The sequence below is a fragment of the Diceros bicornis genome, chromosome 35, assembly GCF_020826845.1.
Source record: "Diceros bicornis minor isolate mBicDic1 chromosome 35, mDicBic1.mat.cur, whole genome shotgun sequence".
In the NCBI taxonomy this organism is placed as follows: domain Eukaryota; kingdom Metazoa; phylum Chordata; class Mammalia; order Perissodactyla; family Rhinocerotidae; genus Diceros; species Diceros bicornis.
In genome coordinates this window covers 31599163-31625338 of record NC_080774.1, presented here as the reverse complement: position 1 = coordinate 31625338, position 26176 = coordinate 31599163, and the positions used below count along the sequence as shown (strand labels likewise).

The following is a 26176-nucleotide window of genomic DNA, read 5'->3' as shown; positions in this document are numbered from 1 at the left end:
GGAAGCTCAGCTGCAGGAGCCCCAGCCCATCCGTTGGGCGCCCCAAGGGTCCCATCCGCTGTACCAGTGTGGCCCTTGAGACCATGTGCTAAGAACTCACTTGGCAAACCTGCAGGAAATGCAGCCTCCGCCCCCAGATCCAAGAGGTGGGGAGGTAGGGGTCCTCTGTGTTGATCGGCCTCCCTCCTCACATGCTGGGAGTTGGTCTCCTGAACCACAGTCTGGGGCTTTACTTGGGGCGGGGAAACTGCTAACTGGAACTGGACCCAAGTTCAGAGAAGAGCTCCTCACTGGAGAAGGTGCTCAAGCAAGCCCGGGACCACCTGTCACCAGAAAGGGGCAGGTTTCCAGGTTTCCCAGTGACACCTTTCCAGCTGGGAGGTACGGTGCTCTTCCTGCCGAGGCAGACTCTCGGCCTCCCACAGCCATTCAGCAGCTCTGGCCTCAACTACCGCCCCAGAGCCCGGGCCCCCAGCAGCTGTGACCCCAGAAACCCCTGCTTCCTGGTGCTGCAGCCCGGGACAGGCCCTGTGAGGAAGTAAGGCTGTGGCCACAGGAAAACAATTCACACCTTTTGTAAGATGATTTATTTCATTTATTAACAACACAGGGTCAGAAAAGCCTGGCTGTAGGGGATCTGTTTATCGCTAGAACCAGTCTCAGGCAACTTGATGTATCTCTGCTTCCTCACCAGCTCTTGGAAACGCTCCAGCACTGAAGCCCCTGGCTGCTGGGCCGGCTGAGGGACTCACCTTGCCTCCTCCCTACCCACAGAAGGGGACGCAATGTGCCACAGCCCCCTCACCCAGGCACCAGTCCCCAGGTCCCTGTGGAAAAGGGTGCCTTCTTAGCCCAGCAGGGACCAGAACCAGGGAGGCCAAGACAGCTGGTGACGGCAACCCCGTCCGAGCAGAGGAGAGGGCCTGGTCAACTTCAGAGGACCAGGGCTCTTCACCAGCATTTCCCACTGCTGGGTAACCCACAGCCACAGATCTGCAGAGCCCGCAAATACCAGCCGGCGGGCCAGCGTGAAGGAAAGGTGGCAGGAGCCAGCAAGTCGGCAACGCCAGGAGGAAGGGTGTCCGACGCCCTGGGGTAAAGTGCTCTGGCCTGGGCCGCCTAGGGGCCCTGCTGCCCTCAGAGCTCCCGCCACCCTTCCCCTCTGACACCAGGCTCCTGGAGCCCTAGTCCTCGCTGGAATTGTCGAACTCCTCCCAGTCAGACACACTCATCACCTCTGAGGCGAAGTCCGGGTCGGCCTGGCTGCGGTCAGGGGACCCACGGGGCGGCTCGAGGAGCAGGGAGCGGGGCAGGGTGAGCACGCAGGCCGCCAGGCCCGAGATGGAGTTGTCCAGCTGGGGCCCCTCCTCCCAGCAGTCCTTCTCCATGTCGTAGATATGCACGTAGCCCGTGCGGCTGCCACGGTTGTGCGAGCGGCCGCCCAGCACGTAGATCCTGTTGTCCAGTACAGCGATGCCGGGCTCGCCGTGCCCCGCTGGGAGCGGGCAGACAGATGACCACTGCCCGGACGTGCACCTGTAGCAGGCCACCTGCAAAGCCAAGGCCAGAGTAAAGCCAGACACCTGCTGGGACAGGGCTGCGAGCCCACCCCAAGCCAGCTGGGCAGGGCAGCACTCTTGGCTAGGCCACAAGACTGAAGCTGACTGAGGACACAGACCCCAGAGAACCATCTTTATCTCCCCCACAACATCCAACACCAGGGAAAGGCGCAGACAAAACTGGAAATAGTTGCTTCCTGACCAATGACGACCGCCAGTGTTCTCTTGTCTTCAAAATTACCCCAAATAGTAAACAAATATATGGAAAAATGTTCAATCTACTAGTAATCCAAGAAGTGCAAAATAAAATGTCAGGGAAGAATTGTCAACTGTTAACTAGCAGCCATTGGGGGAAGAAAAACAAAACCCAGTGGGAGTGAAGATGTCATGAAGCTGTACTGCTGTGCATTTGTCTGACACAGCAGGAAAGCAATTTGGCAATATGTATTAAGAGCCATACGAATTTTATCTTTTTGACTTAATAATCGCCATTGGTTCTCCAGCAGTGGTAGGCAGAATAACAGCCCTCCAAAGAAGTCCATGCCCTAATCTCTGGAACTTGTGTTACTTTACATGGCAAAAGGGACTTTGCATGGGGGGAGGGCAAAAAGGGTAAAAAGGGTCAATTATATGGTGATGGATGGAAACTACACTTTTGATGGTGAGCACATGGTAGTGCATACAGATGTTGAATTATAATGTTGTACACCTGAAACCTATACAATGTTATAAACCAACGTTACCTCAAAAAAAAATAAAAAAAGAGAGAGAGACTTTGCAGACGTGATTAGGGTACAGACATCAAGATGAGGAGGTTATCTTGGATTTTCCAGGTGGACCCATCTAATTGGACAAGCCTTGAAAGCAGAAGGGAAGGTTTGACAGAGAGATATGAAGTGAGAAGGACAACCTCCTGTTGCAGGCTTTGAAGATGAAGCAGCCTCCTGCCAGAGAACGTGGAGGCCTCTAGAAGCCGAGAAGGGCCTGTAGCTGACAACCAGCAAGGAACTGGGGACCTGAGTCCTACAACCACAAGGAACTGAATTCCACCAACCTGAGTGAGCAAGGACACGGATTCTCCCCTAGGGCTTCTATAAAGGAAAGATGCCCTTATGACATCTGGATTTTAGCCTAGCGAGACCCATGTTGGACATACGACCTACAGAATACACTATAAGAATACACTTAGGTCGTTTTAGGTTGCTCAATTTGTGATGATTTGTCAAGACAGCAATAGGAAACTAATACACAAGAGCCCAGTGATTCTCACCTATTAAAACACAGACTGAGCCCCAACCCCAGAGCTTCCAATTCTGTGGGTCTGGGGTGGGGCTTGAGAATCTGCATTTCTAATGAGTTCTAATGTGATGTGGATGCTGCTAGTGTGTGGAGAGAGAACCACTTTGAGAACCACTGCTCTAACCAAAGGAAATAATGCAAAATACCTGAAAAGCTCTATAAAGCAAGTATTACTTGTAATGTTATTTGGAATAGTTAGACCAACCCAAATGATGCACCAGTTTGACAGACTTCTACACAGCCACAGGTGGGGTAGGGGTGGCTATGAAGATTGAGTATTAAATTGGAAAATACCCACGACAAACTTCAGCCAGAAGCAGAATGGGACGCTCTTTCGCTACAATTAGGTGGAAACAATGCACAGGTAGAAGGACTAAAAACTAGTGGCACAGGGCTGGATTACGAGTCTTTTCCCTCACCCTTCTCCATTTTTTGAAAGTTCTGCAATGTGGTTATATTAACTTCATAATTAAAGTTTTGTTTTTTTTGTGTGTGAGGAAGATCAGCCCTGAGCTAACATCCGATGCCAATCCTCCTCTTTTTGCTGAGGAAGATTGGCCCTGGGCTAATATCCGTGCCCATCTTCCTCTGTTTTACATGGGATGCTGCCACAGCATGGCTTGACAAGTGGTGCGTTGGTGCGCACCAGGGATCCAAACCTGCGAACCTGCACGCACCCAACCGCTACGCCACTGGGCCAGCCCCCATGATTAAAGTTTTTAATGATAATAAAAACAAGTAACACCATTCTGTATGAAAGTATAATAGTATGAAAGTATAATAGTGGACACATGTCATTTGTTCAAACCATAAAATGTACACCAAGAGTGACCCTACTGTAAACTATGGCCTCTGGGTGATGGTGGTGTGTCAGTGTAGGCTCATCAAGGTAACAACTATTCCACTCCGGTGGGGACGCTGATAATGGGCAAGGCTGTGCGGGTGTGAGGGCAGGGGAGATCTGAGAACTCTGTACTTTCTGCTCAATTTTGCTGTGAACCTAAAATTGCTCTAAAAAATAAAGTCTATTAGGGCCAGCCCCGTGGCTTAGCAGTTAAGCGCACGCGCTCTGCTACTGGTGGCCCGGGTTCGGATCCTAGGCGCACACCGACGCACCACTTGTCCGGCCATGTTGAGGCCCCGTCCCACATACAGCAACTAGAAGGATGTGCAACTATGACATACAACCATCTACTGGGGCTTTGGGGAAAGAAAAAAGAAAAAAAAAAGCAGGAGGATTGGCAATAAATGTTAGCTCAGAGCTGGTCTTCCTCAGCAAAAAGAGGAGGATTAGCATGGATGTCAGCTCAGGGCTGATCTTCCTCACAAAAAAAAATAAAGAACTCTTTAAAAAAAAATAAAATTAAAAAAATAAAGTCTATTAAAAGAAAAAAAAGGGGCCGGCCCCGTGGTGTAGTGGTTAAGTTTAGCATGCTCCGCTTCGGTGGCCTGGGTTAGCGGGTTCAGACGCCGGGTGAGGATGTATACCACTCGTCAGCCATGTTGTGGCGGCAACCCACATACAAAGTAGAGGAAGACTGACACAGATGTTAGCTCAGGGACAATCTTCCTCAAGCAAAAAGAGGAAGATTGGCACAGATGTTAGCTCAGGGCGAATCTTCCTCAACAACAACAACAAAAAAAACACACTGCAATTACTTTTTCATCAGTAACAACTGAGAGGGATGGGAATACCAACGAGTGTGTGTGGAGCAGCCCTTGCCCGCTCACCTGGTGCACATCCCTCCTGTAGCCAGCATCATTGTTGCTGCCTCCGATCACGTACAGCTTGTCCAGGAGGGTGGCCATGCCATGCCAGGCCCGCTGCACGGGCCCATCGGCCAGAGTGTGCCACGTGTTGCTGCCCGGGTCATAGCAGTGCGTCTCCTTCAGGTAGTCGTCCCCTCTGCGGCCGCAGGTAATGTACATCTTCCCCTCCAGCGTGGCGCCTGCGTGAGCATACACCTGTGCGGGCCGCCAAAAGAACCGGGGGTGGGGAAGGGACAAGAGGGCAGTGAGGGAGGGCAGCCAGGAGCCATCATGAAGCCGCTCGGACCCCACAGCTGCCCCACACCTCATGGCTTTGGTGACTTCCTCCTCACATTCTGACAAGAACGCTCCCTGGATTCTCGCTGGACATACTGTCCTGGTCAACCACCCCTGACCTCTTCCCAGTGGCGGATGAGTTTGCCCACCCAGACATGACTCTGACCTTCTACAAGAAGAAGAATGGAATCTTTGTCTTTCCCTTGCCCCTAAAGGAGACATCTGAATGAGGGAACTCAAAACCAAAGCATCATTTTCAGAGTCACGGAAGAAGGGTCAGCATTCCTGGGAACCACGGACCCACTCTCAGTTGCCTCCACTTCTCCCCCACTCCCACTGGCCAGTCAATCTTCCAGGCCTGCTGATCCTACTTTCAAAATCTGTTTGTTTACAAATGGTATCTAACGATATGGTGAGGAAAAAAGTGAGATGCAAGATCAAACACAAAGAACAATGCCACCTCAGCGATGGTTACGTGTTGGGGAAGAAAACACACCACCCTGCTTTTGATTTTGGTCCTCAACCTTACGCGTGCTTTCTACTGCACCCTCTCCTACCCCGCCACAAGAATCTCCTCACTGCCCAGCCAGCCCCACCACATGCACCCCTCATGCAGGGTCCTACTGCCTCCAGGACCTCCTTTCTCATAGCCACTCACTCAAACTCGCCCCGTGGAAGGCCCTCCACGCTGTGCCCATGAGCTCCAAGGCAGGGCACTGTGGGTTTTGGGGGAGAGGAGCCCCAAGGGGTGTGGAGGCTCCAGGGCTTGTGTTACTGGGCCGTGTGGTGGCACAGCAAGTGCTGGAGAGGTGGACAGGGTGGAGGGCAGGGGATAGAGCAGTGGGCAGGACACACACCCAGGGTTTGGGTCTTTTCCCATTAGCGGTGGGGATCTGGGGAGGCTTTTTTTTTTTTAATTAAAGTTTTCATCTTGAGGTAAGTGAAGATTCACAGGTAGTTGTAAGAAGTAATACAGACCCCAGGTACCCTTCACCCCGAGTCCGCAGTGGTTAAGAGCTTGTATAACTGTAGTACAACATCACAACCAGGATGCTGACGCTGACACAGTCAAGACACAGGAGATGTCTATTTCCATGAGAATTCCTCATGTTGCCCATTTATCGTCACAGCCACTTCTCTCCTGCCCCGAACCCCTCCTTAATCCCCGGCAACCATTAACATGTTCTCCTTTTCTATAATTTTGTCATTTCAAGAGTGTTATATAAATGGAATCATGCAGAATGTAATCTTTTGAGACTAGCCTTCTACGCTAATCCAGGTTCATCCAGGTCCTTGGATGTATCCATTGCTCATTCCTTTTTATTGCTAAGTAGTATTCCACACTGTGTATCTGCCACAGTTTGTTTCCCCATTCACCCACTGAAGGACAACTGATTTGTTTCCAGTTTCCGGCTCTTACCAATAAAGCTGCTATAAATATTTGTGTACAGAGTTTTCGTTTCTCTGGGATAAATGCCCAGGATGGCAACTGCTGGGTGGCATGATAGTTGGAAGAGAACTTTTTAAAGACACTGCCAAACACTTTCCCGGCATGGCTGTACCATTTACATTCCCTCCAGCAATGTATGAGCCATCATTTCTCTGCATCCTCATCAGCATTTGGTGTTGTAACTATTTTTTATTTTAGCCATTCTGATAGGTGGTTTTCTCACTGTGGCTTTCTCACTGTGGCTTTAATATGCATTTCCCTAATGGCTAATGATGTTGAACACCTCATGTGCTTGTCTACCACCTGGACATCATCCTCAGTGAAATGTCTCAAGTCTTTTACCTTCTAAAGGGTCTATTTGTGTGTGTGTTTTACTGATGAGTTTTGAGAGTTCTTTATATATGTTAGGTATTAGTCCTTTGTCAGATATGTTTGCAACTATTTCCTCCTACTCTGCAGCTTGTCTTTTCATCCTTTCAACATGGTCTTTTGCAGAGCAAAAATTTGTCATTTTGATGAAGTCCAATTCATTAATTTTTCTTTTTATGGCTCGTGCTTTGGGGGTCAAGTCTAAGTATTCGCTGCCTAGCCCTAGATCCCAAGATTTTCTTCTACCTTTTTTCCCTAACTGCTCTATAGTTTTACATTTATGTCCATAAACAATTTTGAGTTAATTTTTGTATAAGGTGGGAGACTTGGGTTGATGTTCATTTTTTTTGCCTATGCATGTCCAATTGCTCCAGTATCATTTGTCGGAAGGTTATCTTTTCTCCATTCAATTGCTTTTGCACCTTTGTCAAAAATCAGTTGGGTGTATTTGTGTGGGTCTCCTTCTGAGTTCTCCACTCTGGTCCAATGATCTATGTGTCTATCCCTCCACCAATACTAGTCGTGATTACTGTAGCTACTTGTCTTGAAATTGGGTAGACGAATTCCTCCCATTTTATTCTTTTTCAAAATTGTTTGAGGTATTCTAGATCCTTTGCTTTTCCACATAAATTTCAGAATAATCTCATCTATATCTACAAAAACTCTTACTGAGATTTTGATAGGAATTGAATTAACTACTGTATATCAATTTGGGAAGAATTGATATCTTTATTATTTGAGTCTTCCAATCCATAAATATGGTATGTTTCTCTATTTATTTATATATTTTTATTTCTTTCATCAGCATCTTATAATTTTCAGGATATAAATCCTATAAATGTTTTGTTAGATTTATACCTAAGCATTACATTTTTTTGAGCAATTGTAAACAGTATTGTATTTTTAATTTCAGTGTCCATGTGTTGTGCTCATTGCTAGCACACAAAATACAATCGATTTTTGTATGTTTATCTTATATCCTGCAATCTTGCTGAACTCACTTATTAGTGCTAGGATATTTTTATTTTTGGTAGATTCCTTTAGATTTTTGACAATTTTGTCATCTATAGGGTCAGTTTTATTTCTTCTTTTTCAATTTACATGCCTTTATTTTCTTTTCTTGCCTTATTTACTGGCCTGACCCTGGAGGACTATGATGAACAAGAGTGGCGAGAGCAGACATCCGTGCACTGCTCCCCATCTTGGGAGTAAGCATTCAATTCAGTCTTTCATCATTAAGTATAACGATAGCTGTAGGATTTTTGTAGGTGTTCTTTACCGAGCTGAGGAAATTTATCTCTATTCTTATTTTTTGAGAGTTTGATTGTGAATGAATGCAAAATATTGTCAAATCATTTTTCTGCACTGACTGATATGATCATGTGATTTTGGTTTGTTTTTTTTGTGAGAGGAAGATTAGCCTGAGCTAACATCTGATGCCAATCCTCCTCTTTTTGCTGAGGAAGACTGGCCCTGGGCTAACATCTGTGCCCATCTTCCTCTATTTTATATGTGGAAGCCTGCCACAGCATGGATTGATAAGCAGTACATAGGTCCGCGCCCAGGATCCAAACCTGCAAACCCCGGGCTGCCAAAGTGGAGCGCCAAACTTAACCACTATGCCACTGGGGTGGCCCCTCATGTGATTTTTAATATGGTAAATTACACTGATTGAACTTCAAATACAAAACCAGCCTCCCGTCTCTGTATTCAACCCCATTTGATCATGAATTTCGCCGGGGAAGAAGGGTTAATTCTATTTGCTAATATTTAGTTAAGAATATTCAATGCATATTTAGGAAGAATCTTTTTTTTGGATACTGTCTTTGGTTTTGGTATCAGGGTAATATTAACTTCATAGGTAGAACTGAGAGGTATTCCTTCTTCCATTTTCTGAGGAAAAAATCAGGCAGAATTGGTGTTAACTTTTCTTTGTCTGGTAGAATTCTCCAGTGTAACTATCTAGGCCTGGACATTTCTTTTTGGGAAGTTCAATTTCCTTAACAGATACAGGACTATTCAAATTATCTATTTAGTTTTTTTTTTTTAAGGAAGATTGGCCCTGCACTAACATCTGTTGCCATTCTTCCTCTTTTTTTTTCCTTTTTTCTCCCCAAAGCTCCAGTACATAGTCGTGTATCATAGTTGTAGAGTTGTAGCTCTTCTATACGGGAAGCTGCCTCAGCAAGGCTTGCTGAGCGGTGAGTAGGTCCGCATCCAGGATCTGAACCAGTGAACCCTGGGCCGCAGAAGCAGAACGCACGAACTTAACCACTACACCACCAGGCTGGCCCCAATCTATTTAGTTCTGAGTGAGTTGTGGTAGGCTGTGTTTTTTTGAGGAATTGATCCATTTCATCTAAGATATCAAATGTAGAGTTGTTCATAGTATTCCCTTATCATCCTTTCCACGTCTGCAGGGTTTACAGTAATGGCCTGTTTCATTCTTTATATCCTAAATTGTGTCTTCTCTTTCTTCGTCAGTCTTGCTAGAGGTTTGTCAATTTTACTGATCTTGTGCAAGAACTAGTTCTTTGTTTCAATGATTTTCTCTATTGTTTTTCTGCTTTTAACTTCATTTCTATTCTTATATTTATTATTTCTTTTCTTCTGCTTACTTTGGGTTTATTTCGTCTTTTTCTTTTTCTAAGTTCTTGAGGTAGAAGTTCAGATTACTGATTTGAGATTTTTTTCTTCTCTAATGTAGGCTTTTAGTGCAAGAGGTTTCCCCCTCAGCAGTACTTTAGCTGGGTGCCACAAATTTTGACATGCTGTCTTTTCATTTTCACTCAAGGTATTTTTATTATTCTCCTTTGATCCATGGATTATTTAGAAATGTGTTTAGTTTCCAACAGTTTGGAGATTTCCCTGTTAAGTTTCTGCTGGTGATTTCTAGTTTGAGTCCAATTTGGTCAAAGAACACAATGTATGATTTCAACTTTTAAACATCTGTGGAAGTTTGTTTCCCTTTGGTGCTTCCAGCTCTCAGCCTCTTTAGTCCCAAGAGTGAGACACATGAGGTAAAAACAAAACCCAGGGAACACATTTCCGTATGGTGTTGTTCCTCAGGCCTGAGATCCCTAGCTGGTCTGCCTTCTTCTCTTAACCTTTCTGAGTCTTCTTAAGTTTGTTTTACATATAATGTCCAGAGTTTTGGGTGGAATTGGAAAGAATACAACTATTCTATCTTCCGGGATGTACAAGTTCTCTGGGGAGGTTTTTAAGTGAGCAGAGAAAGGGTTCCCTGCAGGGATTTCTTTCCTCTTCTCTGGAAGCACAGGAAGGCAATGCTCAGCTTTGGGCCACGTGGAGAAGAGCCTATGACCAGAGGACTTCGCCTACTGCTGGGGCAGGGAGCGCACAGCTCACTGGGGACATGTCAGTAACCAGTTCTTAATGATACCACACTGGTGGGACTCTCCATTATGGAGGTCCCTGAGAAACAGGTGGCAGAACGTAACAAATGGATGAGGCCACATGACAGTCTTTACTCCTGGTCATTCACTATGTCTGAGCGTGGGTTCTGAGCTGGCAATAGGCCTGCTCCCTCCACAGTCCCTGCAGATACCCAAAAGACTTCCTACAATGGCTGCATACCGACCTTCTCCAGAACCTGTGGGCCCCCTCTGCTCACGGGAGAAAACCTCCCGCACTCTGGCAGGTTTTCCATCTACCTCCCCGGCTGCTCCTCCACTACCCTCTCATTGTCCCTGCTCCTCTGCGCTGATCACAGCCACTCCCGGAGCCAGCACACCACTGTGTGCTGATGAATTCTCCACATTTCTACTTCTAGGCTGACCCCTCCTCTGAGCTTGACTTTTAATATCAAACTGACATTTCCAATTGGATGTCCCCAGGCATCTCACGTTTATCACATTCTAGATGGAACTTTTCCTCCTTTTTCATTTCGGAACCCATCTGTCCTCTTGATGAGTGGCCTAGCCATCCACCCAGGTGCTCACATCTGGAGCCTGGGGGTCTTCCACGATCCATCCCCTTTCATTCCCTAACACGTGGTCCATCAGCAAGTCTGGTCAGTTTACCTCTAAACTACGTCTCCAATCTGCCGATCTCCCTCCTTCTTCACAGCCTCCACCCTCACACAAGCCACCCCTGCTTCTGCCTGGACCACCCAACAGCCCCAGAACTGCTCTCCTTGGTCCTGCCCCTCCAAACCCCCCTCTCTTCACAAGAACTCACCATGCTTGCCCTCTTTCTCAGAATAAACTGTGAAGCCCCCCTCTTGGCCCGGAAGGCCCTTCCTCCCTCTCCAAATGGCTGCCCATCTTCCTTTAGACCTTGGTCTAACTGACATCTCCCCAGATGGGCCTTCCCAAGTCGTCTATCTAGATTCGTCCTGTCAGACCAAGAGACGTGCTGTCCTCCCCCTTCCCTGAGCACTGTTAAGCTCAACCCTCTCAATTTCTTCCACCACACTTATCACAACTGGGAACTACTTCACTGATTTGTTTAGTGGTTAGAATGGTCTCTTCCCCTAGGCTGTAAACATCATGGGGGGGACTGTTGTCATTTTTTATCACCACTGGATCCCCAGTACTTGGTATATGGTAGGCGCTTAATAAACAGTTGCTGAATGAATGAACGTATGAAGGAAGGACACTGAAGTCAGAGAGAAGCTGGTTGAAGGCCAAGGCTGCCCCTCTGTGGCCATACTGGAGAACTGCGGCTTCCCAGGCTGGCTTCAGACAAAGGACCCCTCCAGCCCACCCCCACCCACCCAGGAGGCCACCCACTCACTCCCACTCACTCCCTTCTGTGCCTCCTGGAACTGGAAGGGAATTCAGGAGACTGTCCTCGTCTATCAGGTCTCAAGGACTCCCTGATCTTTCCCATGCAAAATCTGCTCCTCTCTCGAGGACAGGGGTAGGGAGTAACCCTCCAGAGGGGCTCCCTTCCCCAAAGAAGCTGAGGAGGAAGGAGCAAGCCAGCTTTCCCTGCCTGGGAGGAACCATGGTGGGAATCCCTGACCTTGGAGGCTGTGTGGGCTGTAGACCCATCAGGAAGAACCCCAGCCCCCAGAGGTCAAAGTCTAAGGCCCTGGGGAACTTGGGGGAAAGGTGGGAGATAAAGGGGGGAGGTGTGGAAAGAGGTTCACAAAGGCAGGAGCTCTTGCCAGTGTCCCAGAACTAGTGCGGCAGAGCCCTATGCACGTCCCTCACACCAATCTCTGCCTCTGGGGTGCTCAGGGATCCCCAAAGGTGTCCTGGCCTGTAGCATGTGCTCCACAAATGGCAATGCTGGTGCTAGAAGGGCGCAGACCCTGCTCTCAGAGGGTGGGACCCGGGATGTGAGGGATCAGCAAGGCCTCTTCCTCGCCCTGGGATTTCATGTCTGATTCAGGGGCCAGGGTCCCAAGACCCCAAGTCTATAAGATAAAAGAGAGGCACCTCCCTAAAGCATCACCTTTTCCCACATTTTAAACACTGTAACAAAGAAAAGTATTGTGCCAGGATACACAGGATTTTTTTAAAAAGCATGAAAAATACAACTTCTAAAGTGTTTTTGACTTCTCCAAGACCCCACCCTCCAGGAGGCCTGTGGGGGAGAAGTCTGAGGCTTCATCTCTCTCAGTGTCCCTCCTGTTTAACAACATCTTTGGACATATCCCAGCTCATCTCAGCCGTGCTGAAGGGCAAACAAGGAGGAGGATTCTGTCTACATTTGAACTGCAGGGTTAAAGCAGCTTCCTGGGTCCAAGGTGGTAAGACCAAGACAGGGGTGAAATTCTGGGGAATGGGGTCTGGTCTGGATGCTTGAGGAGGCTCTCCCTAGGTGGCTGGTGAACCTCAGGGGTCCCCCACCCCAATCTCCGTGCGGAGTCTTTGGAGGGATGCAGACTCCACGTGCTGGGCCTGGTTCCCTGGCCTGGCTTCCCTCTCACTTTGCACACCCGGGGGAAGGAAAGCAGGCAGGAGAAGGCCCCTCTTGGAGGACTTCCTTACCTCCCTCTTAAGGGGGGCCACGTAGGCCCAGGAGTTGGTGGTGGGGTCGTAGCGCTCCACAGCATTCAGGTCATTGTGGTAGTCACGGCCAGCCACCGCGTAGATGTACCCGCCCACAACACACACACACAGGTCGGCATGCTCCTGCTGCAGGGACTGGATCTGGAACCAGCGGTTGTGCCTCGGGTCGTACCTTTTGAGGGGACACGAAGACAACACATCACTGACGGCGACAGAGCCTGCGCAGCAGGCCTGCACCTCTTGCTCTGCCCGTGTACCCTGAACCCTCTCCTGGCTGCCCACACACCGGTACATGCCCACCCACAGCCACATCAGCAAGCTGATACACACCTGAGCAAGGTGTGTCCCCAGCACACAGCCCAGAAAGCGTGGCCAGGAGCCTCCTGGATTTCTGCTCTGATGCCAGTCCCTTCCAGGTGGAACCTCTTGGGTGGTTTCTAGTCCACCTGACTGTCCACACCAGGCTGCCCAATGGCTGTTCCTACAGCCACCTCCACCTCACTTGTCTCACCTCCTGGTCCCCACGGCCCCACCCTCATCCAGGAATGCCCCCAATTATGGCCTCTCAACTGGACTGGCACAACAGCCTCCGGGCCTCCAACCAACTCCAACACTCCCTCGCATGGTCTGCCAGACACAGCCCACCCCTTCATCACTTCATGTGCCTCTCTTAACTGTCCTGTTGCCATTCCTACAGCTTCCCCAACCTCCCCAGCTGGAGGATTGGGAGCGCTATCTCCCACACTGGACTGTGGGCACCGTGAGGGAGGGGTCCTGTGGGCTTCCAGGTACTCTCACAGGAGGAAAGATGCTGGGCTGGCATCCACGAGGCTGGAGGAGGGCCGCTGGGCTGAGGGGCTGCCCGGGAGAGCAGGCGCAGGGAAGGGAGGGAAGGGGACCTCTGCTGAGCCCCAGAGCCATACCAGCACTGTTATGGAAGCTCAGAAGCTTGCTCTCCTGACACTAGGCCCCCTTCATGGCTCTTTCACAGGAGATGCAGCTGTGCCCAAGGCACAGCCTTGCCTTCTCCTTCTTTACCCATCACCCTTGGTAAAAAGGTCTAGTCCCCAAGCAGCAGCTTCATTCTGCACTCCCGCGTGGAGCTGCCCCCTTCCACAACCCCTCTGAGGCCCCCTGCCCCTCTTCTGCCCTCAGAGGGCTTTGCATTCTCAACTCAGGTGATCTCAGCTGCCCCAGAACACCCAACTATCACCCACTGCTTTCTCCTGGACTTCAAACTCACACTGCAAACACCTCCTAGCCATCTCCAGCTGGCTGCTCACCTGTCCTAAATGGAACCCTACGCTCCCTCTGTCTATCTGATCCCATCCTCACCAGCAAAGCCTCTGCTCACACACCAAAATCCTTCCGCCTTAGCTAGGCAGCTGAGGCCCTTAGCAGCCCAAGTCCACGCCCACTTTTCCAGCATCAGCCCTGCCCCAGGCTTGCCCCACTTCCTGGGGGCCTCCCACTGCCTCTTCCCTCTCTCCATGCCCCAGGCCTGGCACTCTGCTGGGCACCCAAGCAGGTATGCTGTTTGGATGAATACAGATACCCACAGAACCTCGAGGGGGCCAGGACCCCATGAGCCAGAGGCCCAAAGCTCACTCTTTCCCTGACCTGCATCTGGCTCTTTCCCCTGGGCATCCACCCAGGAACCAGCATCTGAGCGCCTGCTTCTGGAGCCTCCTTGCTCAACAGCCCATGCATAGTCGCAGGCTTTTTCAAATAAGTGTTTTTACTTCTCCATAGTAAGACCAACTCCAAAGAGGATAAGCTGAACTTCCACTGGCTCAGAAGAGAGTGAATAAAGTGTTCTTTGGCCTGTGCTGTATGCTGGTCAGTGAAGAGATCGGTTTCATCCTTTGCCCCAAAGCACAAGTTAGACGTGCTCTGTAGCCTCTCCTTTCTGCTGCACCATTTGGCCAGCCTGACCCTGCCAGCTAGGAATCATAGGAAACAGGATGCCTCAAGAGTCAGGCAAAGAGGAGAGAAAGAACATGTACCTGGGTCACACAGATCCAGGTCTGAATGCTGGCTCTACCCGTCTAGCTGGGTGTATCTGGGCATCACTCACTCAGTTTTTGCACGTGTCCAGTGGGTGACATTGCCTGCCTAGAAAAGCTATCATGAAGGATCATAAAGGATGACACACATTAAAAGGTCCTTGTTAACCTGCGAGGAGTTCGTGAAGGACCGAGGCTCATGTCTGTGTTCCTAGACCTCAGCTCAGCAGCTGGCTCAGGGCAGAGCATGCACTGTCTGCTCCACTGAACAAAGGAGTCAGATTACCAACAGCGAAATCATTCATTCACTCTACAAATATTCACTGGTCACCCAACGTGGATCAGGCATGGTGCTCAGTGCTGGGAATCCAGAGGGAAACCAGAGACGAGGGCCCTGCTTTCCACTGTAGCATGGCAAACACGCCACAGAGAACAAAGTACACAAGTGCTCCATAAAAAAAGGGAGTAAGGAGAGCGTGATCTACTAGGCAGCAGGGGCTGGGGAGGGCACAGCTCTCTACGGAGACCAGGAAGGGCCTCTTTAGAAGGTGGTGTTTGAGCCCTGAATGACGGGGGAGCTGAGCCAGGTGAAGGTCTGGCTGGGGACAGGCAGGCAGGCCAGTCCAGGGCGCAGTATTCACAGAAGCCCCGTCAACTGGCTGAGATGGTGCCTTCCACCGCCCTTCCTGTGCACGACACTCATTCATGTATGTCTCTTCTCCCCTATTTTCAATCAAGCCCAATTCAGCATCTTCCACCAGAATGAGACAAAACTCTCCAGATGCTTCCACTTACTTCCTTCTGGTGTCCTGCCCTCACAGGTTCCCAGCCTGAGTTCATTTGGATTTGTGGTTTCAGATTTAAGGAAACACACACACACGCGCGCGCACACACATATACAGACACAGTACATCATAATTTAGACATAACCACAGTTTCACTGATTTCTTATGTCCTCACTGTGTCCTGTATCTCACATTTTCCTCTTTATTGGATTAATCTTCCACTCGGTCAGAATAAATCAAGTAATATTTGTTTCAAATAAAAACAAGCTTTATAACTGCATATATACAGTTTTAGTCACTTTAACACTGATTTTTTTGTGTGTGCGTGTATGAGGAAGATCAGCCCTGAGCTAACATCCATGCTAATCCTCCTCTTTTTGCTGAGGAAGACCGGCTCCGAGCTAACATCCATTGTCAATCCTCCTCCTTTTTCTCCCCCAAAGCCCCAGTAGATAGTTGTATGTCATAGTTGCACATCCTTCTAGTTGCTGTATGTGGGACGTGGCCTCAGCATGGCCGAAGAAGCGGTGCGTTGGTGCACGCCCGGGATCTGAACCCGGGACGCCAGCTGCGGAGTGTGCACACTTAACCGCCAAGCCACGGGGCCAGCCCTAATGCCGATTTTTTAATTTTTTTTTTTTTTTTTTTTGTATGTAAGCCGCCACCACAGCATGGCGACTGACAGATGAGTGGTGTGGGTCCACGCTGGAAACCGAACCTGGGCCACTGAAGTGGAGCATGCCAAACTTAACCACCAGGACACTGGGGCTGGCCCTAATGCCAATTTTGGATCATCCCACCGCAAACTCAAAAGCGAAATCTAGAATTGGTACAAATGTTTTCTAGAGTCCTTGTTAAATTTAGTAGACTATTCATTGTCTATATTTTCATGACTTAAGCATTCCATGACTATTAAAAAAGTCCACTACAATTAAAAAAATTTTTTGAAATATAGTTTAAAATATTAATAGTCATGGAAATGCCTAAGGAAAAAAAACAGTGATTACTCTAAGTAGGGTCAGGACCAGGGGCAACATGGAAGCAGCTGCTACCAGGTAAGGGTGCGGTCGGTATTCAGTAGCTCACAGGGCTGTAGCTGTGGAGAAGGTGCAAAAGCAATGTGGATAATATAGATGCAATCAAAGAAAGAAAAAAGAAACAGTGGTATCTTGGAGGTAAATACAATTTGCTCCGAGAGAGGTAACCTTTTATACGCAGTTTCTGTACCAATTCTTTAAGATATAACCTGGTAAAGTCCCTAACACCTCAAAATGTAAACCCTAATTTACTGCAAAATCTAGCTTTCTTACATTCTGAGAGCCTGTAGGTTCTCAGGCTGGCGAACTACGAGGGGGGAAAAGGGAGAGAACCAAATTCAGGCCATTCCCCAGGGGAGATTAACGAAACTTTCACTCTGTAGAGATGACAGACCCGGGGCCCTCCTTGCCCCCTGGGACAGACATTCTGCACCTTAGCCCCTCAGTGATGCCTGCTCCCACCAGGGACGTCTCACCAACCCCACGTGCCAGTGATCCAACGTCTTGACTGGAGTTTGAGGCTGTGGTTACCAATCACAGGGGCTGATAATAGCATTTTCCAGAGTTCAGCATGGGTCTTACAGCATATGTTCACGAAAAGGACTTTTAGACCACTCTCGAGTGAAACTGACAAACTGACATCCATGACGGTGTAACCGGACACACTACAGGGGCAGGCAGCAGCAACCCCTCTGCCCACCCCCCCAACCCCCCAGGGACAGCTCTGCAGGAAAGCCCTGAGGCCTCCCTGAGGGCACGCAGCAGCCCCACCCACCTTGTGCTTACCGCCTGAGACCACAACACTCTGGAGAGGTCTGCTTTGCAAGTCTGTGGGTTGCTCTCAGCCAGGAAGTCTGGCCTTGGCCCTCCAACTGGGAAGCTGAGCCCCCTAAAATAAAAGCTTCAAGACTTACCTGGAGGAAGGCTTGAAGCTGGTGCTACCACATCCACTAGGGATGGCATTTGGTTAGGGAGAAAATGAAGATACTGTTTCCTCCTTTCTGAACGCAGCCCGTCCTCCTGTTTAACCACAGTTCGCTGCCAAGCTTTGGATCTTATCAGTTTAACAAAGGTGATCACTTCCTGGGGCCAGGAGAGCAGAGGTGGCTGAGGAATGGCCGTCTCCTCCTTGGTCACAGTCACCATGCTCAGGTCACCATGCTTGCTTCTGAGGGGCATGGCCAGACCAGACCCCACCCCCATCCCCGACAACGGAAACATGAACATGAACTCAGTCAGCAGCTAGCTCACAGCTACCGGAAGCAGTTAGCAATCTCTCTCTTTGCAGTGCCATCTTTCAGCTTTTGCAGGGGGCCAAAACTTCCCACAGGCACCTAATCCCAAGAAATCAAACCAAAGTACAGTGGAGGGGGCCCTGGAAACCTGATGGTAGCTGAGGCCGTGGGGATCTGCCCTACTTGCCCTGCTCTGCCAAAAGCCATGGATTTGAGGGATCACAGCCTGAGTCCTACAGACCATGGCAGTCCACAAAACCCCCTCTGGAAAAACTGCCTCCTTCAGGAACCTTGTGCCCAGCACACGGCTGATGACAGGGCCAGGAGAAAATTTGGCATGGGGCTCAGCAATGCCTGTCAGCCCTTCCTGCTCCCCTGGGCTGAGGACTGTGCACTCAGAGGAGTGGCAGCAACAGGAAGCCATCCTCCACCATGGGCTTGTGGTTAGGAGAAGAGCAAAACAGATAGGTGAAGGGAAGTTCGGATGAGACGTGTCAAAGCTCAAGAGGGCAGGATGGAAGGAGCATCCTGTACAGTGCTCCCAGCTCCTAGGTCCCTTCCAAGGCCCGACAGCCCTTCCCGCCAGGGGCTCCCCTCTCCTGTGCTCAGCCAAATGCAGTCACAACCCAACCCCTCATTCACAAGACAGCAGGTGTGACCCAGGGTGAGTGGGTTTCTGACGAGGAGAAGGGGACAAAAATGAAAGAAAGCATTCCAGGTCCCCCTTTTCCTTATCTTACTGCCATCCATATTGGCCAAATTAACCTGGACTTTATTCTACAAAACATGTGTACCCCAATAAGCAGCAAGATGGATTTGAAAGGCTGACTGCTGTGGCACGTAGTGACGTACTCTTGCAGAACCCACTCCCTAATCAGCCCTCCGAGCCCAAGACTCCTGCGCCACAGTGTCACGCGCAAGACCAAGGTACAACCAAGGGCCCTTTCCTACCTCCAGCATCGGGACTCGGCACGGAACCCTTGGACGTTATTGTCCCCTCCAATCAGATATACGAAGTTGTTGAGCACCGCGATGCCCTGGTTGGACATGCGGGGGGCCAGGGAGGCAGTGAAGTGCTTCCACTCTCCCAGCAGGGGGTTCAGGTACTTGGCCTGGTCGCTGAGGACAGTGGACGGTGTGGAGTGAATGCCCCCGAAGCCCACAACGCACTGGAAGTCCGACCGCAGCTCCGTCTGCGGGCTCTGCAGGCTGGGTTGCAGGCTCTCGTTCCGGTGGTACATGAGGGCGCTGGCCACCATGTCTCTCAGTGGGCTGGGGTCCAGCTTGTCATGCAGCCGCTGGAGGACCTCGGCTTCCATCAGGGGAAACCGCACCGTCTCCAGGAGCTTGGGGGGCTCGTGCAGTGAGATCTGGTCGGCCTGCACCTGCTCCAGCGTGTAATGGTAGAGCAGGGCGCCCTCGTACACCTCCGTCTCGCAGGAGACCTCCAAGCGGTTGCTGCTGAGGAGGGAGTAGACCTTCTCCAGGGGAAGCTGGCGGTACTTGTCAGTCCGTGAGAAGGCCACAAAGTTTTTGAGGATGTAGGTGTCCAGCTGCTCAGTCAGATGGCTCAAGTCAAATAGCTCCGCCAGCCGGTAGACGTCAAGGATGTTCTCCTCATCCACCCAGGACATAAGGAAATCACAGCAGAAATGGATGATTTCTGGGATCTGTGAAGAGAACAAAACCCATTCAAGCCTGGGGACGGTGTCTGGGCATGGGAGACAGCATGATGGCAGACAACAGGGCTTATGCAGCTGTCAGCTGTAGTTTCCCCTCAGCCCCCCAAGAGACCCCACCCTTTCCTGATTTGGAGGCTGGCGTGGCTGCTCTCCCACAACAAACTAGAGACAACTGGGCCTCACTGCAGACTGACTGGGTTTAAATCCTGGCTCGGAAGTGGTCTGTGGCATGTTCTTTACCTCTCTGAGCCTCAGTTTCCTCATCCGTAAAACAGGGATAGTTAAAGTGGGGAGGAACAAATGACAATGAGATAGTGCACAGGAACTACCTGGCACAGCATGGACCCCTGATATATGTCAGTTGCCTTTCAGATCAAAGTACTGGATATCCAGAGGAGCAGGAAGCAGCACAAATGTCAGCTATCCCTGGTTCGGAGGCCCCTCCGTGGGCCCTCTAGAAGACACCCAGCTCTGTTCTCTTGCCACAACCCCCACAACTGGAGGCCCAGCCAAAGCTGCAGGTCCAGGGAAGACACCCTCTGCCCCAGGAGCAGGGCCCGGAACTGCCCACACACTGTGAGCCGCCAGTAGCGCGTTCCCAGACACTCCCCCAGCACCCGTCCTGGGAACCTGATTCAGAGTTCTTGAAAAGCTGGACACCATCCTGCTTGGGCGGAGGCCTACGGGACTCCAGTTAGTGAGGAGGCTTCCAGGTGGCCTGCACCTTCCCTTTCCCAGCCGCACAGAAGACCGGTGGGTTGGAAGGCAGGCAAGAGAGAGAAGGCGCTTAGGTGGGAACTGAGAGTTGGGCCACAAGGTTAAAGAGCACCCCGTGATCAGGTAACCAAAGCAAGGCAGAATGAAAGGACACAGAGGGAGGGGCTCTAGGGAAAGCTGCCCAGGTACTGCTCAATTCTTCAGGTAAACAGGATTTCAAATTTCTCTAAAAATGGGAATACCTCACTTATCCAGGATCATCAACAAATTAACTAGTGCACACAGAGTAATTCTGCTGGCATTTGAAGCTTATTAAATATGTTTAAAACCTTTTTATTTTTTCTGATTCAAAAGACATTTAGTGCTTGCCAGGTGATATGCTAAGGGCTGAATGGAAACCTGCTAAGTGCCACGTGCCTGTCTGCCCCCGACAGATGCCCCCACAGGGCTCTGTGAGGTCCTGACAGTCTTCACTGATCACCTGTTTTCTCTTCAGCAGGCACTTCTGCTTTGCTTCATCTCCCTAAAATACTACTTCTAACTTGTCGTGGGCCAGGACACTGCAGACCAGGGTCTGGGTACAAGGGGAGAGCAAACAGCCCTCAGTGGGCCTGAGAAGCAGCTCCTGAAGAACCCAAGCCTCCTGGCACAAGGACTGTGTTACCCTCCCCTTCCCATCCTCATCAGAGCAGCGGGTCCTCTGCTAGGCGGACTCCCACAGAGGAATCCCACCAGGCCCACCCCGTGCAGGAGCCCCACAAGAGGCTCAGGGATGGGAACTCGTTTGCTGGGGGTGACCCAGTGGGAACGGTCTTGCTGGGATTCAGACCCTGGTCCCTGAGGACACCACAAAGAGTCTGAACCTGAGCTCATACAGGGCATAGCACATGGGGGCAAGCCACCAACAGTCACTGGCTACATGAACATAGGCCACTGGTGGGCCTATGGACTTGAAACTGTTATGCCAAGTAAAACTTGCTTTAAAAACAACGCTGCGGGCCGGCCCGGTGGCGCAAGCGGTTAAGTGCGCGCGCTCCGCTGCGGCGGCCCGGGGTTCGCTGGTTCGGATCCCGGGCGCACACCGACGCACTGCTTGGTAGGCCATGCTGTGGCGGCGTCCCATATAAAGTGGAGGAAGATGGGCACCGATGTTAGCCCAGGGCCGTCTTCCTCAGCAAAAAAAAAAAAAAAAAAGAGGAGGATTGGCGGATGTTAGCTCAGGGCTGATCTCCTCACAAAAAAAAAAAACAACGTTGCATAGAAGCTCATTTGTAAAAATAAAACAAAACAAAGCTGGGTTGCTCGAGGTGAAGTGCAGCCTCCCCCTCCTGTGCTGCCCCCGGCAATGGCTTCGGAGCACTGGCCAAACCTCTGCCGTGAGCGATGGCGGACTACAGCAGGTCTCTGGGCTGACAGATGGGAGAGGGAAAGTGGTGTTTGAGAAGATGGTTTGGTGTCGATGTGCGTGATGGATGCCAGGAAGAGAATAAGGCAGGGACTAGCTGGGAGGGAAAAACGGAGAGACAGAAGCCAGGTAAAGGTGAAGACCCGGAAACAGAGAACAGAGATAGCTACGGGTAATATTTACAAGGACGACTTGTCCAAACTTGGACACAGGGAACAAAGATGGAAGGGCTCAAGGAGACACAGAGGCTCTGCACCCAGGGCGCTGGCAGAATGGTTGTAGGAAACACAACCAGGGGAACGGGGAGGGAGTGTGTGGTGCGCAGGAGACGGACGCTGCTGGTGAGCCCTCTGGGTGGAAAGGTTCTGGAGGCAGCTGAATACAGGAGTTAACTGTTGCAAGAACTAGATGAGGGGATCCCAAAGCAAGAACGACAAGGAGAGCGGGGACAGAAGAGATCCCTGAATAAAAGGAGGGGAAATTCCTTAGTCCTATAGGCCGCCTTAGCTCAACTCCACCTACCAATCAGGTATGGCGAGGTGAGCCTCACTCAAACCAACCCAACAAGCAGGGATCGAGGCCTCCCACCTGCCACTCTGAGTCACAGGGCACAGGGAGCTGCCAAGGCCCTGCCACACAGGGTGGGGCCTCCAGACCCTCTGAAAGTATTGGTTTTCCTATGACTTGAGTTTTTCCTGATTGCCCCAAACGTGCTCTGACTTGGAAAATAGGTCAGGATAACAAACTCAGCTTCAGCATGGCATTTCATTTCACTTTCAGGAAATGTGGGAAGAGATGTCTCTTGACCCAGATCTGGCCGCCTAATGGACAGCTCCTGAGAGCAAAGGCCATGCGCAGTCCCAGCCCCGTGTCGACTGTACCAACACCGCCGAGAGTTAACAGTCTTCTAAAAAGTAAGTTACACTATCTAAGCCTCAGGAAACTTTTTGAATTCCGTAGAAAAACAAGTATTCAAAGTTCAGTGACAAAAAGGAAAGCAGTTTCAAAGACATCGACAAGGCCAAGTGGAGAGGAGGGCAGAAAAGGTCTAGGCGATGCTGGGGGAAGTTCAGCTTTGCCAGATGCCCCCACACACAGGACATGACACACTCGGCCTAGGGTCAGCCACTCATTTACATGCAGAATCTTTTCAGCAGCAGGGAGACCCAGGCAGAGGGGAAAGAACCAGCAAAAGAGCAGAGGGCAAAGGCAGAGCAGGAGCCTGGGCCAGGAGGCCTTTAGAGCAGCTCTGCTTCAGCCGCCAGGGCTGGCTAAGCCACACACCACCCGAGAGCCTCCGCTCCGCCCGTGCTCTCCTTCACTGCCTGGTGTCCTCACCTGCCTGACCCATCCTCGTGCCACTGCCCGGTAGGCACCTGGGGAAACTCCACTCGGGTATGAATCTGCCCTGCTCAAATGAGGAGAGCCTCACCTGAAGCTGGCAGGCAGCGACCAGCGTCTCCTGGACATTGCTCAGGCTGAGCTCCAGCTCGGAGGTGTATATGAAATGCAGGATTTGGCACATGGCATTGTAGGACACACCATGGATCAGGACCTCTTCCTGCTCCATCTCCTTCAATCCCCCAGCAAACATTCCTCTGCAAAGTGAAAACATGAGAGAGTGAAGTTACACCAGTCAGGAGGCCAGCCCAGGCCGCAAAGAGCAAGAGCATCGGGAGCGGGGAGCGGGGAGCGGGCTGACCCGGCAGCGCTGTGGGATGGGATGCTGGCTTGCTCTGAGCACTGAGTCATCTCACAGAAGGCGCCCACAAGCTCCCAATCACGTTTGGGCAGCCATCCTAGGAACTGCCCTGTCTCCATTTCATGTGCCCCAGGGAGTTGCACATTAGCCCCCTGAAGGCAGGAGTCATGTCTGGCTTGATTGCTGTTGCATCCACTAGCAGGCTTCCTGGATCACAGCAGCAGCCCAGAGCATGGTATGAATGAATGAATGGAAACAAGAAAGAAATCATTCCATTCAACATATATTTACTGAGCACCTACTAAAGGCCAGATACCATTCAAAGAGCGGAAGGAGCAACAGTGAAGTAAAGCAGCAAGATTCCCACGTACGCAGAGTTTAATGCTAAGGACGATGACAAAAAATTAAAAAGTGAGGTATTTCAGATTGTGGAAATGCCAGGAAGGAGTGCAATAGGGCATCTGATCTAGGAGTGCCAGCTGGAAAAGCAGAGCAGGTAGAGAGCGATGAGGGGCAGAGAGGACCCACTGTGAGGAACTGAGAGGAGGCTGAGCAGCACCTCACCAGCTAGCGGACGGTGTTCCAGGTGGAGGAAACAGGAACCCAAGTCCCAGGGCAAGCATGAACTTGTGCCCGCAGGGCAGCCAGGGCGAGGAGGAAGTGAACGGGGAGGTGAGACAGGGCCAGGTCCTTCTACCCCCAGGGCAGGGTAGAGTCCAGATTGAAATCCAAGCATAACGAGGCGCTGTTGGGGAATTTTATTCAGGAGAGTGGTGTGAGCTGACTGACTTTTCAGACTCAGTGCTTACTGGCCAGAGCAGAGAGGCTAGAGAAGAGGCAGGAAGGTTTCTGCAGGCCTGGGGAGTGCCATGTGGCTGGAGAGCTATAGTTGAGACTACCCTGGGGCCAAGTGGAGAAAACATGCTGATGGACTGGATCTAGGAAAGCAGGGGAGGAGTCAGGGCCCTCGGCTGTGGTCATGGTGCAGCAGCAGGGTGGACGGGGACTTGGGATAAACAGGGTCAAAGAGGGCAGCAGAGTCCCACTGTGGCACCATCAGTGTGAGGCACCCCTGAGGCATCCCAGTGGAGACATGAATTAGGTGTGCAGAGTGGAGAGGCAGTGGTCAAGAGAGGCATCAGGGCTAAAATATGACAGTCAGCAACATGGAGATGATAGAATAACCATCTTTACATTTTTTTCTGTGTGTGTGAGGAAGATCAGCCCTGAGCTAACATCCATGCTAATCATCCTCCTTTTGCTGAGGTAGACCGGCTCTGAGCTAACATCTATTGCCAGTCCTCCTTTTTTTTTTTCCCCAAAGCCCCAGTAGATAGTTGCATGTCATAGTTGCACATCCTGCTAGTTGCTGTATGTGGGATGCCACCTCAGCATGGCTGGAGGAGCGGTGCGTTGGTGCGCGCCCAGGATCCGAACCCGGGCCACCAGTAGCGGAGCGTGTGCACTTAACCGCTAAGCCACGGCACCGGCCCCCACATTTTGTTTATTTTTTGACTAGGTGACACATATACTGGGTAGAAGACAAAATACGTAAAAGGGTTAAAGTCTGTTTCCCTCGCTTCTCTGCTCCCAGCTACCAGTCCCCCTCCCCAGGGCAGCGCTATCCCCAGGGGCAGTTCATGAACCTTATATTCCACATCATGCTTTGACTTAACAATACACCTTGGAAATAGCTCCTGATTGGTACACACAGGGCTGACGCTCTCCCTGAAAGGCTATCATAACTGATTTACCTGCTCCTGCTGGGGTACACTTGGGTTACTTCTAATCCCCCATCATTTCACCCAATGAATGGATGGCCTTACCCCTACGACATTTTGTTTATGTGCTGCCAGGATTAATTCCTATGAAAGGAACTGCTGGGACAAAAAGTTTATATAGATTTACACTTCAATAGTATTGCCCCATGCTATCAACCTTGTAAGGGAGAAACCCTGTAACAAATGGGACAGATAATCTTGTCAAATGTTTAACAGTCACTTCTATTTTCTTTCCTGACTAGTTCACACACTTTGCCTAATTTCTATTAGACTCTCTGTCTTGTCAATTTGAAGAACTCTGCCCTTTTTGGATGAGCTGAATTTCTTTTTTCTACCTCAAATCTTTTGATTTTATGATGCTTTTTGCCATGCAGAAGTTTCTCTGTTTTGAATGCAAATTTATCATTTTCTTTTTTGCCTGTGAGCTTTGCATCAAACAGAAAGGCTTTCTCCTTCTGAAATTACATTGAAAAACACTCCCCCATGTTTTCCTCTAGTTTTTTGGTTTAATCTTTCACATTTAAAATTGTTGCTCCAGGGCCGGCCCCATGGCTTAGTGGTTAAGTGCGCGCGCTCTGCTGCTGGCGGCCCGGGGTTCGGAACCCCGGGCGCGCACTGACACACCGCTTCTCCGGCCATGCTGAGGCCACGTCCCACATACAGCAACTAGAAGGATGTGCAGCTATGACATACAACTATCTACTGGGGCTTTGGGGAAAATAAATAAATAAATAAAAATTAAAAAAAAAAAAAGAAACTGCTAAACTGTTAAAATTGTTGCTCCACCTGAAATTTATTTTGGTACAAGGTGTGAAGCAAGGGTCCCACTTTCTGTTTTTCCAGATGGTAACCCTGCTATCACCTTCCCCCACTTGTGATGTCATCTTCATCACACAGAAAGTTCCTGATGGGGTGGTGTCTGTGTCCAAACTCCCTATATCCTTTTCCAATCATCTATCCATCTCCATGCACCAGAAGCACAGTTTCAATTACTGCAGCTTCGTAATATGTATTAATATAGGGTAAGGCCAGTCTCCTTTCATTACCTTTGTTTTCAACACTTCCCTGGCCATTGCTTGCTTTTTTAAATCTGGACTTTAGAATCAGTGTGTGCAACTC

General features: G+C 50.2%; 1 protein-coding gene across 3 annotated transcripts in view; it reads right to left on the bottom strand.

Annotated features, from left to right (window-relative positions):
• Positions 1-551: 551 nt before the first annotated feature.
• Positions 552-26176, bottom strand: part of KLHL22 (kelch like family member 22) — a 37641-nt gene continuing 12016 nt past the window's right edge. For all 3 annotated transcript variants that reach the window (XM_058532109.1, XM_058532108.1, XM_058532107.1), the window contains 5 exons: positions 23007-23172; positions 18722-19440; positions 12687-12879; positions 4590-4823; positions 552-1550 (listed from right to left, as the gene is read on the bottom strand). In XM_058532109.1, the coding sequence (XP_058388092.1) occupies positions 1185-1550; positions 4590-4823; positions 12687-12879; positions 18722-19440; positions 23007-23172 (1678 nt within the window). In that variant the 3' untranslated portion in view covers positions 552-1184. The remainder of the gene's footprint in view (positions 1551-4589; positions 4824-12686; positions 12880-18721; positions 19441-23006; positions 23173-26176) is intronic.